General features: G+C 42.6%; 1 protein-coding gene across 3 annotated transcripts in view; it reads right to left on the bottom strand.

Annotated features, from left to right (window-relative positions):
* The window catches only part of sema5ba (sema domain, seven thrombospondin repeats (type 1 and type 1-like), transmembrane domain (TM) and short cytoplasmic domain, (semaphorin) 5Ba), a 200,121-nt gene that overhangs the window by 20,367 nt on the left and 166,230 nt on the right, over positions 1–13,524 (bottom strand). For all 3 annotated transcript variants that reach the window (XM_085435174.1, XM_085435173.1, XM_085435172.1), the window contains exons 13-18: positions 7,687–7,804; positions 7,116–7,300; positions 5,058–5,201; positions 4,084–4,231; positions 3,105–3,330; positions 41–253 (exon numbers count right to left, since the gene is read on the bottom strand). In XM_085435174.1, coding sequence (XP_085291300.1) covers positions 41–253; positions 3,105–3,330; positions 4,084–4,231; positions 5,058–5,201; positions 7,116–7,300; positions 7,687–7,804 — 1,034 coding nt within the window. The remainder of the gene's footprint in view (positions 1–40; positions 254–3,104; positions 3,331–4,083; positions 4,232–5,057; positions 5,202–7,115; positions 7,301–7,686; positions 7,805–13,524) is intronic.

Genomic DNA, 13,524 nt, shown 5'->3' on the forward strand with positions numbered 1-13,524 from the left:
GAGCAAAACGTAACAGGGTTTGTAGTGTATCTTCACTGACCTGGACATGCCTGGACATTACAGTCCTGATACTCCACAGGCGAGCCACGGCAGGCCACAGGGGCACTCTTCCCCTCTGGGCCAGAGCAGGTTCGCCGACGGGTGCGATAACCTTTTGCGCAACTGTGTGAGCAGCTTGACCAGGTCTCCCATGATGACCAGCCTGTGCCCGATACTCTCACCACTGGAGTCTTGAGGAGTTCCTCGACAAGGGCTAAAGAGAGAAGAAAAATAGGGGTAAGAAAATGGAAATGAAGTTCCAGTTTAAAGAAATTTCTGCTGCGCTGTTAGATTGAGATCTTAAAGAATTTCACCAGACACACGAAGCATGAAAAGTCTTTGACTGAAAGTCAAACATTGTGTACATGACTTTGCCAGGAGGCATATTTCTTTCTCTTTTCCTTTCAGACTCGGTCTGTGTCTCTCATGCATCCTGCGATTTCCTGCTGTCAGTGTTTCATCAGTTTGTCAGAGTCGATGCGGCCCCCCCAGGAGGCTGACACGGAGAGACAGGTAATCGATTTAGGGAAGGGGGCATTAAAAAGCCACCAGTGGGGAGCAGTGGACTGTGGCCCTGTGCAACTCTCTGTGTGACGGTGTGTATGTGGGAGCACAGGACTGTGACTCCGTCACTAACAGCATGTAGGGGAGCTAACAGGAGGGCTGTTTCAGCATGTCACAACTCTCCTGGGAGAAATCTTTGCATGCTGCTGCCTTCTCACTTGTTCACAGAGAAGTAGGCCAATTTGTCTGAACTACAGTACTATGTGTGTACACATAAACAAAGATCCAAATATAGACAGAAATTGCTATCCTACTGGAATTTGAAAAACTATTAAATATATAAACAACACTGAAATTTGGCTTTTGATTATCTGCACATTTTCTTTTCTGTTGTCTCTTTTTAAATATCAGAGAGAGCTGAAAAAAGCAACATGCTTTCAGTGTTATAGGTTGAAAAACTATATAAAAACCTGTCAGGATACTGTTAATCATGTGATTTGAGAGGGGACTAGTGTCCTGCACCTCCTTTGGACTCGTATTTTCATGCTTTAGAGGCTCTAACAAGAGTAACAGGCCAATCACATTTAGTTTGAGATCAGATCTCGTAAAATATTTAAAGTAGCATAAAAATGAACAGAAGTCAGCATAGAAAGCTGGATGTCACGGTGCAATGGGTTAAGTAGAGCATTTTTACCTGGGAGAGCAGGTTTTAAATCCAAAAGTCAGCATTGACTTACTTTAGTGTGTATGCCTGAGCTTGTGTGAGGGCCTTAGCACAGATAAGAGAGAAGGCAGGAGCAGGGATGTCTATTTTCATTGACGTTTTTACTGGTTAATCTATAGAGAACATTGATTTGTTCAGGCAGCTGAACCTAAAGGTGGAGATCGGAGCATTTGTTTTTATAGTGCTGCACCACTACAGAGCTTACAGTGCACAATATATGATTACAACTCATGGACATCATTACACAGAAACAGATGACACACAAATAAATAACAGAGTAATAGATAACCGTGTTATGTTCAGTTAAGTTATATAAGCGTGGATCGCTAGTTGTCACGTAACAGCCCTTTGAAGGCATCCCAGCGGCAGCAAAGGAGGAGAGATTGTGGTATATAGAAAAGAGATGGCTTTTGAGCCTACACTTGATAATGTGAGAGCCCACCTCCCAAACCTGCAAAGGCAGCCTATTTCAAAGGAGGAGAGCTCGGTGAGCAAAGGCTCTATCCTGTAGCAAGCAACATCAGCGAGCGTAATCGACAGATTGGAGTACACACTGGAACAAAGCACTAAAGGTAGATTTGTGTGCCATTCGTGGACAGATTACTGAGTAGTGGTACTCAATAGAAGCCCAGGTTGTGAAGGGGTCAAATCCTCAGTGGGAATATATTGTTAAGTTTTGTGCAGAGAGCACAAAAAAAAACATTTACTTGACTGTTGTTACACGATTGGAGCTACTAGAAGAAAATCTGCTGCAAAATGCATACAGTAAAACTGCATGTTGAATGCCCTGTAATTGGTCCGTGATGGAGATTGTGGGGATGGAGCTGGACTCCCTCAAGGTGGTGTCGGAGAGGCGGATGCTGTCCAAGATAAAGACAATGTTGGATAACACCTCCCACCCACTCCATGACATGTTGGTCAGTCACAGGAGCTCGTTCAGTGAGAGACTGAGATTACCGAAAAGCACCACTGAACGACACAGGAAATCATTCCTGCCGGTGGCTCCCTGTACAACGCATCCACTTAACACACTGTTTGCTGCTACAACTACACATGTTTCTTTTCCAACTATTTATCTATGAGTGACTTATGTATGTATGTATGTATATACTGTATATGTATATATTGTACTATTCTTAGTTAGTGTATTGTCTGTCTTGTCTTAATGTTGGTTTAAAATGGAGCACTGTAACAAAAAATAATTTCCCCCAGGGATCAATAAAGTATTCTGATTCTGATTCTGATTCTGATAAACCCATTATCTGATAAGAGCTCATAAATGTTATATTTACATGGTCACTGTTTCACATTATTTTGGAAGACATAGCTGTTTCCATGTTTAATCTTTAAGAAAGTAAGAAATAGTTAAGTCCATTTCCCAGTCAAACATTATCATGAAAATAAGATAGATGGCAAAGTACTATGGACATGTCAACAAACCACAGAATGGCAGCAAAGGCTTACATGGCAATGATCCAGTATAAAAACGAATGCTATCAATTCAACAATTAATCAGTTTAAGATCTGATGGTGTTTTAACTTGTTGCAGAACAGCTACAAATAGTAAAAGCAAAAGCAGTTAATTTAAGCTATAAAAGTTATGTGACAAACCACAAGCCCCGAGCTGGGAAAAGGGTTGCTCCTCAGTGCCAGCGCTGAAGGAAAACAGCAATAGTCACTCTTAAAAATGTCTGCATTTAAAACTGAGTTGTGGAGCTACTTAGATATCATTGCCAGTATGTGAATTTTATTTGATGCTAGGTTTTCCTCTGAACCCAAGGTGACAGTACTGTAAAATGTGACAATAAAACTCTAGAGACAACAATGGTTAACTTACTATCTGTCTCACAGGCCACTGTGCCATCGTTAGGACAGAAGCGCGTCTCCACCTTCTTCCGTCCAATCTGCAGCTCGTGAGGATCAGACAGGTGGGCCCTGCACATGTAGCGCATCCTCTGCTCTTGACGAGCTCCTCCCTGAGTGACATTGACGGGCATCCAGGGTGTCCAAGGTGTGTTCCTCTTCACCTCTGGACAAGCCTCCAGGTTACAGGCCTTGTACTCCTGAGAAAGAAGGCGGCAGAAGCTATGAGTTTGGTGGGGTTTGTTTCTTCCATTGTTTCTGCCTGTACAGACTGAAGCTAAAAAAGGTTATAAAAACAAAACACACATTACACTGTGTGCATGGGTGCACTGAAAAACTGACACAGAAATGAAAATTGTTCCTCTTCTTTCTGTGAAAACTAAACTGCAGGTGCTTCCCAAAAAACTGTGGAGATGGAACAATTACCTTTTATTTTTCACACAAAATAAGGAAAATCAGGAATGTTACTGATTTCTTTTGTGAATAAAAAGGGAAGACAAACTGGTTTTCTTCCCAGTTAGGAGGACTTGCCTTGCCCTACCTCTATAATAATGTTATTCCACAGAAAGTTTTCATTAATGTATAACATTTAATAACTCATAAACCACTGTAAAAACCAAAAAAAATCATACATTTATATAGCAGATACATAGTGAAAAAACAGGAATGTGAACGGGTTCTTTTTCAATAGTAAAAGCTGTAAAACCTTTGAAAATACGTTAAAAGTTTGAAATCTGTGCACATTCCTAAAGCCGTCCAGCGGGCTTGACTGGAGTCTTTGCTGGATCGATTGTAGGCCCTGGGCCTTATGTTTGACACCCCTGATTTATTCCACTGCTCTCTTAAAAATATCAGATTGTGCAGCTGTATAAAATGTAGTTTTTAAATTATTGGTTCCATTATTGTTTTGTGTTATGTGAGCAGATATTTATGTGAGTGCGTGCGTTTCCTACCAATGCACATCCTGGGCAGCTGTTGCCATTCTCGCAAGTGCGGACCCTGGAGTGGACACCTCCACCGCACTCGGTGCTGCACTTTGTCCAGGAGCCCCACGGGGTCCAGAAGATAGGCTGGGGACAGGACACCCCTTCATTGCAGAACCTGTGAAGATGGCAGCGACAGCAGGATGACTAAAATTCAAGTCAGAACTACAGACTTAGAGACTACACTTTTGCACTCAAAAGACAGAAAACTGAAATTCAGCATTTTTTTTCACGACATTAATATCTATACTTTTAACCTATGAAGGAGCTTCTGTTGTGGAGTGCAGTATGTCGTGGTTTATATGATGAAAACAATTTGAAAACTCTAAACATCATTTAATGGCTGTTAAATCACTGTGAATTTTACCACAGAAATTAGTTAACACAACAGAAAACATCTCTCAGCTTCATGTATTTTGGAACTGGGTTTTCTCCAGACCTGGAATGTGAATGTTCCAGTCTCTAAAGCACTTTGAGTCAACTTCTGTTGTTTAAATGTGCTATAGGCTATAATAACACATTGTGACAGTCGGCACAATACATTTTTCATGGTACATGTTTGAGGTATATTTTTTCATTTTGAAAAAATAAAAATTTAACACAATTCATTGGACCTTCGAGGATAGAAACAAAGTATCGATCCTATTGTGCTAGAATCAATCCGATGCCAGCGATTGAGTTGATACTATCAATTTTTGGATCAATCTGCCCACCTCTATTCATTGGCATACGTATAAAAGTCTGATAAGGCAAGTCAATGAATACAACCAAATTCTAACTTCAACGCTGTTCCAAAGCTGGGCCATGAGGAGAGCAAACGCCTGATCACAGCGAGGACTTAAGAGTCCACTGATGTACCCTGGCACCTGGCTGCGTAAAGCCTTGTAAATCACGAGTAATGAGGAGCATGAACTGTTGTCGCTGAGAAACAAAGAGAGAGGTACCTTTCATCCCTGCTAGGCCCGACACACACACGGCCACCGTGGCGAGGTGAGGGGTTGTTACAAGAACGCTGGCGCAGCTCGAAGCCTGTACCGCAGGTTGTGCTACACTGTCCCCATGACGACCAGGGTGTCCAGCCTCCATTTCTATGAAAGAAAAATATTAGCAACAACAACTTCTCTATAATTATTCCCTGCTGCTTTTAGCATTATTCTTGTATATAACATTCTTTAATGCTATAGTTTAAAAAAAAAAGCCTTTTAGCTATAACTGCCTAATCAGTGCTCTTATTCTGACTTCCTGCAAATAAAAATACAAACACACAAAGACAGCTCATTCTGACTGGGGAACATTCATTCAATTTGCTTAAGTGCTTTGTTCCTGGGTCTCACTCGTCATGATTTAATTGGCACTTTCTGCAAAAGCACAATTCAATTGCGACACCAAGGATTAAATCTGGCGTGACTATCCAGCGGGATGAAAGTTCCTGAGCTCTTTGTCTTGACTCCGTTCTCTGTAACACTGATTAGCCAATTCCCCCGAAGACAGCGGTAGTAAGAGATGTCACAAGGAGAATGTGGATGTCACCTACACTTTCTAAAAAGATTCATCACTTTCATGATCTTTCTTATGTTCTGTCAGAGTAGGAATTGCACCCCGAGGTGGCTGCTTCAAAAGTCACTCAGGACATTCCTGCTACAATAGCAGAGTTTAAGTAAAGGCATTAGAGTTCGTCTGATCGTTGGCCCAGCTCATTAGCAAAAGGAATAATTTCAACCTGGCAGTGTCCGTTGGACTCATCCAGCATACATTAACTCCCAGAGAGGAGCTCTATCTGACAGAGTGACACAAGAAATGCAAAAATGAAATAAATTTTAGTAAAATACTGAAATAAAAGGAAAAAGGAGTCCAGCTGAAGTAACGCTATAGTTTAGCTATCAGCAAAATGTAATGAAGGAAACTTGCAGCAGAGAAATCCATCTGGAGCATCCTTAGATGCTACACAGAGCTTTGCAGAGCACCTTTTTCATGTTCCAGCTGTGTACTGTCTCCTTGGGGCAGTGTCAAAAATATGTGGCAGCAGTAATGTGGCTACTTATGATTGTTTTGTTGCTGGTCCTTTAGGGTAGCCCCTACTGTGGAGAAGACAGTGGTCTTAATAGACAAACACTTCTCTGAAGTGAAGTGACACACAAACCGTGTGGAACTGTTACAGTGTGGTTAGCTTTCATGCTTCTTCCTCTTCATGCTGAGCTCCTGAGATCTTTCCTTTCCTCCTAAAGCCAGCTTATCAACCAATCAGCATTTCTATAACTATTTATAGTCTAATCAACATTAGGTTGTGTTGTTAGGCCTCAGTCACGCAGTCTTAATAGCATGTTGAGACCTGTTGGCAACCACCGGTCAACACCACCTTGTGATTAGTTTGGTCACTAGCTGGTTGCCGTAGTCACCAGCAGTTAACTTTGAAGACACGCGTGGCAGTAAAACTAACATTTGTGCCTCTTCTAGCGTGTAGCTAACAGTGGTAAGGAACAACTTTTACTTTGTTTTCTGTTTCCGGTTCATGTTGCACTTTTTACCAAAGCTTGAAGAGTAAATTTGAGCATTTGCAGAAAAAGTGGTCTCATCCGCATGCAGACTACAGCGAACACGGCAATCAAAACAACTCCATGAAGGTTTTTGTGCAGCACCTGCTTTCTGATTGATTGGATCTAGTTATAACCACCAGCTTGCAGAAGACACTTACCAATGGGTAGAAATAAACATTTATTGAATCCAGGTTGCCAGGGGGTCACCAACTGGTCTCAAGGCCTGTGTGCTTTATGTTTTTGGAAAACAGCACACAAGTGTACCTTAGTAGCCTCTGTATTGGTTGAATTTGCCTCTCTTTACACTTACAGCCAATTGAGAATCACAGTTCAGCAAATAGACTAGCCTTTCATCCACCTGGAGAAATCCGCGCAGTGGGACAGGAAGAACCCACACTGCATTACTGTGCACTCAAAAACTAGTGTGAAAAATAGAAAATCACTCTTTTCAGATATTTTCTTTTCTACCTTGAACAGTTTGACACCTCGATGGTGGGGCCCTCGCAGTTTTTGCCTCCACACCGAGGGGCAGGACTGTCACAAGATCTGGAGCGACACAAACAGGAGCTCACACCATCAACAACATCATCATTGTTGCAGGGTTGCCACGGTGCCCAGGGCCCGAAGCCGCCGTCGATGGTCTGGTTCCGCAGCTGGAAAACACACATCGGTCATAAGTCACAGGAAGCAGACAGGCCCTGCTTACCAAAATAAAGACGAGACTGTTTTTAGAGGAGTAAATGGAAATAAAAGCACTACTATTCACTTCCTTCTGCCAACTTAAACTTAAATCCCTTTGATTTCTGTTGTTTAAGCTTAGTCAAATTCACCTTCTTTTCTTCCTCTGCTTTATCCTATAACCTGCACTTGAGCCAGCTCTTTTACCGGACACATGAATGGTATCATCCACTATTGAATGTGAAAAAAAAGATGACATTAACAAAGCGCCTGCAGTACGTCTTACACCCCCGCTGTAAGAAGAAGTCAGGCGCCCTTGGCCTTTTCTTACAGGAAAACGAGGCCGTGATGTCACTCTTACCGGACAAACGGTGATGTTCTGCTTCCACTGGCTCATGTTAGAACTGTCCTCCAACGTGGTGCATCTGCGCTGCCTAAAGTCCCAGCCGCAGTAAGGGTCCCTCGCCTCCAAGCACAGTCTGCGCGGAGAGGAGAGGAAGAAGGAGTTTTCAGCACAGTGAATAACTGTATGGATAAATGGCCTGTATTTGTATAGCGCTTTACTTGGTCCCTATGGACCCCAAAGCGCTTTACACATCCAGTCATCCACCCATTCACACGCTGGTGATGGCAGCTACATTGTAGCCACAGCCACGCGCACTGACAGAGGCGAGGCTGCCGGACACTGGCGCCACCGGGCCCTCTGACCACCACCAGTAGGCAACGGGTGACGAGTGAAGTGTCTTGCCCAAGGACACAACGAGCGAGACTGTCCAAGCCGGGGCTCGAACCGGCAACCTTCCGATTACAAGGAATTAAAATCCATTTTACATATGTAATCTGATTAAATAGAATATTGCATTTTTTATACACTGAGTGCAGAAGTTTTCATTTGTTTCTTTTCTTTAATAAAATGTATGGAGAGGTCAAATAAACAAACCACTAAAAACCACCAGAAACAAAAAAAGTTCATTAATGAAAGTCCTCTGTTAAACTGCAGCAAGTAGCACACGTGCATTTTAAGGAAAGACTGCGTCGATCAGAGTTTTTGATGCAGTGTCCCTCCCTCTGCTCAAATACTAACATGAAACATCACCCAAGCAGTGATTAAATATTTGCAAGCTCCCCCAGTAAAACAGAGGCTTAATGACAGCTAATTAAATCTAAAGCTGTTAATGACGAGGCTTAGCTGCCAGAGCTGATCTGGATGCCTCAGGAAGACAGAATAAAGGCATCAACTGAGTAACTCCTCTCTCTCAAAAGGCGCCCCTTCACTTTCAGCATCCCTCGCTATCCCCCTTCTGCTTCTCTTTTTCAGCTACGGTCCTTCCCTCTAATCGTACTCCTTCTCTTTTGCGATTTTCCTTAATTGCAGCGCTGGAGATTCTCTCGCTCCTGTCTTTCAATTCTGCTGAAAGGAAAGATTCTTGTTGCTTTCCCCCCCTGTTTTCCTGGCACAGGCACGCATGGTTTATTTGAAGAGCCCTGTAGTGTTTTAGCTGAGAGGTTGAGGAATGTCCAAGTGTTGATACAGCTCTCTGTGAACGGGCCCTGAGCTCAGCGATGAACTCTAGGTCGGTTTGGTTCCATAAAGACATTACTGCTTCGTCAGCAAATCAGAGGTGACCCCGGCAGACAAACAAAACGAGCGAGCGTGGAGTGGCAGCAGCGTTCCTCTGGTGATCTGTGGCACAGCTAGCCGGGGAAAGGACGACCTTTACTTTGCGACCACAGACTGGTAACCTTTGTGTGTGTCGTTTTAATTAAGCGGCTCTATTACACTGGATGCAATCTCCGATACCGACGAAACGATAATCGTAATGAGGTCGGCAACAAAGTCACAGTTCACTGAACTTAATAGATCATTTGAAAGGGGGGGAGGGAGGAGCTGGATGCCATTTTGGCTCAAGGGTGACCACACCGTGTCTGGAGTGACTTTGACGGGTGGCTTTGCGTCGTCACCACGGCTGAAGAATTCTCATTTGGTTTTCTGATTAGCCAACTTCCCTCCAGCACACACACCACTGCAGAGATCAGCTGAGCGGAACAATTAATAAGTGTGCATTTCATGGAGAATAAATGTTGTACGAAAAGGAAGCGGCGGTAGCGATTTAAAGCCTAATTACCTGTGGGTAATATGTGCCGGGAGGCAGGCTGGGAGGATTCTGACCTCAGGGAAAGACATTCGGTGGTGGATTCACCCGGTTTGCATTGATTTAGGGACATGAATGAATGCAACTCATAGTATGAGCTATTTTGAAGACTGGAACAACTGGAAAGCTGATCCTGACAAATTGGCTGACAAACTGAAGTGCAGATGTGAGAGGGTTAATACATCTTTTGAATTTATCACTCCATCACAAACGTGAATTACACCGTTCTGGGTAAGAAGGTGCAGCTTTCCCCTGTTTTGAGTTTCGTCAATGTAGATGCAAGATAGGCAAACTTTTATAAACCTAAATTAATATTTTAGACAACAGCATAATTCCAATTTTGAGGCAACAGGTTGGCGAATGTTCCAACCAACAGCACCGTGTCTACAAAGACACGACCTTATAATGTATTTGTAGTACAATAAAAAAAAGACAAAATCAGTGGTTGACCTCATGGGGCAGATTTACTAAAGAGGGCTGCAATAAGAGCTGTATGGGTGACCAGTGCAGATGGGTGTCTATCAATAACAGGATTGCAAACAAACAGATGTGAGGGTTCAATGAGACTTCCAGCAGCGTAGGTGCAATTTGCTTTTTGTGACAAACATAAAATAAGAGAACTTTCTATGATGTGTTTATTCAGTTCAATATAATTTTATTTATATAGCACAAATTCACAACAGCTGCTTCAAGGCAGAACCAGAGGTTATGTCAGGAAGGTAAATGTGTGTAAAACACTTTACTGCTCACAGAAGAGATCACAGCACTGTAGGCATTATACTGTCGGGGGCCCTGGGTCTTGGTCCTTGGTGTTTCTCTGTGCATGCTTTTTGCAATTCTTTTTGGTTTTGAGGATCACTCGTATTTAAGTTTAGGGTTTTTTGTAATATTAGCGAGGTTGCTATTTTCCTTTATGTCATTTATTACATCCTCTCAAGCTGTTTCTTTTTAGCACCTTTGACATTTACAGCGTTTTGTTTCCCAACGTTTTTGTCAGATGTTGCTGCCATCAAATTCTAAATGAGGTAATCTTTTTCATGAAACGGTATGTCTCAGATGTTCTACTGAGAATAAAATATGAATTTATGAGATTTGCAAATCATTGCATCCCATTTTTATTTGCAGTTTGTACAGCATCTCTGCTGTTTTTGGTTTTAGCCTTGTACCTGTGAAAATCCATCCAAACAAGTGGAGGATGAACATTAGAAATCGCAGTAAGGAGGGATGTGAATAACTGCTGTTCACTGGTAAATAGGTATGACAGCTAAAGTGGTATGTTGCTCAACATAGTCTGAATCTTTAACAAAATGGGTTTAAAAGATGTTTTTATTAAAAAATCTGACTGCTTTTTATTTTTCGTATATTAATAGGATGGCTAAAACTCTTGTGTCCCATCCTTTCTTTCCACCACATCCCAGTTTTAATACTAGTCAAGGGAGAAAAAGACAGTGTGCCAGACCATTTAGCTCCCTCTCTGACCTTTTCTACAGCTGCATAACACACCAGCCAAAAGCTCGCAGTGCTATTCTGCCTTGACGGCTGACTATTTTTTAAAAACAGCACCACTGTAAAAGTTAATTAGAGGCAGTGTGGATGGAGCGAGGGCTGTGTGATGGGAGCAGAAAAGCTAATTCCTCAAGCAAGTGCAAAGGAATGTCAGCCAGAACAGGAGGCTGATCCTGCAGATACGGAGAAGTGTGAGGCCTCTGAAAATGGCACAAAGTGTGTGCGTATCTTAATTTGTGTAAGTGTGCACATAAGCAAGCGTGCTTACTCATGAGCACTTCATCTTCGTACACCATGAGGGCGTGTCTTTGTGCTGTATGTGTGAGTGAATCGTTTGAGAAGTCTGCAGGGTACTGGCTGATATTTAATTCAGCAGCATGCATGCCCAGTGGCACACTATATCAAAACAGAGAAGCTATGGAACACGGCCTGTTAAATTTTAAACATACTGAGCAGCAAAACTCAGCAGCGCATATAACAATAAGTCCGGACAACTGGCATCAGAAGATAAATTTCCTGCATTCTGTCGGGGTGTAATTGGCATTTTAAATCGTTTGTGAATGCAGTAAAAACCAGTGTCTCCTTTTATTATTGGACCTTTAACAACCAGACGTAAAAACAATAGTGCACCTCGCCTTTAATAGCAGGCTGTCAGTGTATAATTGCAAATATGATCACCAGAACTGATAAATTATGGATTGCATTCAGCCATTATTAGATGTCACGCTGACACTCGGAGAAAACGTTAGCAAAGGCTGTCTGGAGGGCCTGACTCATTTAACATATGTTGGCATACGGCAGCCTCTCCATCTCTCCATATGAGCTATGCCATTTCTTTTCAAACATCCACTCTTAGGAGACCACTGCTGTCAAGGCACTCTTCATCCTCTCTCCAGGGGGAGCGAGCCTGTCCCCAGGGATTCTTACCCCCGCCTGCTGTGCTGGGCTGAGCTGGCTATTTAAGAAGTCTGCTCATGATGAATCGGAAACAGAGAGAACTCCTGCTAGCACTCAGCGCTAATACATCCAATTAGGCCCAGTTGGAGCCAGGCTGAAGACTGATGGTGCCGTGTCCAAAAAAACTCAAGAAAACAAAAGTGAGATGGCTGTCTGCCAAAAAAAGAAAAACCTTGCTGTCCTCTATGTACATTTTTTGGCCCCGGTGGATAAAAAGTAGCTGCATCATCACAGAGAAACAATGGGGCGGCAGAGACAGGCTACACGACAAGGAGAGATCCAGGATAAGAAATTATATTAAAACGGCTGAAAGAGTGGAGAGGAGAAGATATGAGACACAAAGACGACACAGAAATGGGCAATATGAATATGGACAAAAATAACCAAGAGATGAAAGCTCTTGTTTGTTTGACAACATTTTATCAACCCAGTCAGCCTTTTTGATGGAGTTGTAAATCTATAATCCATCCCATCTATACTGGCCCATCCAATCCAATTTTATACTTGGCAGGTCAAACATCCATCACAATGGATGCAACCTCTACCTAGGACTCTTGGAGCTATTCTTAAAATTTTCTTTGGACACAGAGAAGAAAACCTTGATAGAGGATGCGCGTACAAAATCCAGGAACCAAAGCTCCCATTACAGAATGTTCTAACCCAGCACTCCCCAACCTTTTATGCGCTACGGACTGGTTTAATGTCAGATGATATTTTCACGGACCGGCCTTTAAGGTGTTGCAGATAAATACAATAAAATAAAATGACACGGCCGAGACAAAAACTGGTATTTTATAAATATAATAATAAAGGCAAATTCACTGTGTAATTGTGTAACTTTATCAGCACCGTCCTCCTGAAATGCACCAACAACATTGAGAGTAACATCCTCCTCTCTGCCCCTTAATACTCTCTGGTCGCTATGGTAATGTGTAAATATTTCTTTCAAAATAAGACACACAACTACAACACAGGAAAAGACCCGGGGAAACCAAGTTAACGATGAAAACCCTGAAAACCTGAGCCTCAACTCTCGCGGCCCGGCACCAAACAACTCATGGACCAGTACCAGTCCCTGGCCCTGGTCTAACCAGTGCAGTTCCCACTGTCACACTCATGTGTGCAGCAAAGGTAGATGTCCCAGTCGGTGCTGGTTTATTCCTTTACTTTGCTGACTGTTACTCACTGGTGATGTAACATGACACGTGAGGTCACAAGTCAAGCAAGAACAAACAACCAAAATAAAGAAACAGAGGAAGAAGCTACTGAGTGACCAGAGAAATTAAGTGGCTTGTAGCAATGACAGGAAAAAAAACAAACACTGCCAGCAAACTAAAGTAGGCAAATAACAACTAATCTCAAATTTGAGGCAAGTTAATAAAGGTACTAGGAAATACACAAGAACGTTATCTATGAGCAGAGCTTTGAGTAAAAGCGCTAACATTCACAGGGACCAACACTCAGCAAGAATGTGATGGGAGATGAGCAAATACCACTTTAACTGACATCATACATACAGTACACGTGTCTTTGATGATGATGATGATGCCTGGCAACAAGAGTGACAGTCTGTAACGTGTAGG

The sequence above is a fragment of the Copadichromis virginalis genome, linkage group LG16 (assembly GCF_057382275.1).
Source record: "Copadichromis virginalis isolate Kocher_CV1m ecotype Utaka linkage group LG16, C_Virginalis_male_GT1.1, whole genome shotgun sequence".
NCBI classification, from domain to species: Eukaryota; Metazoa; Chordata; class Actinopteri; order Cichliformes; family Cichlidae; genus Copadichromis; species Copadichromis virginalis.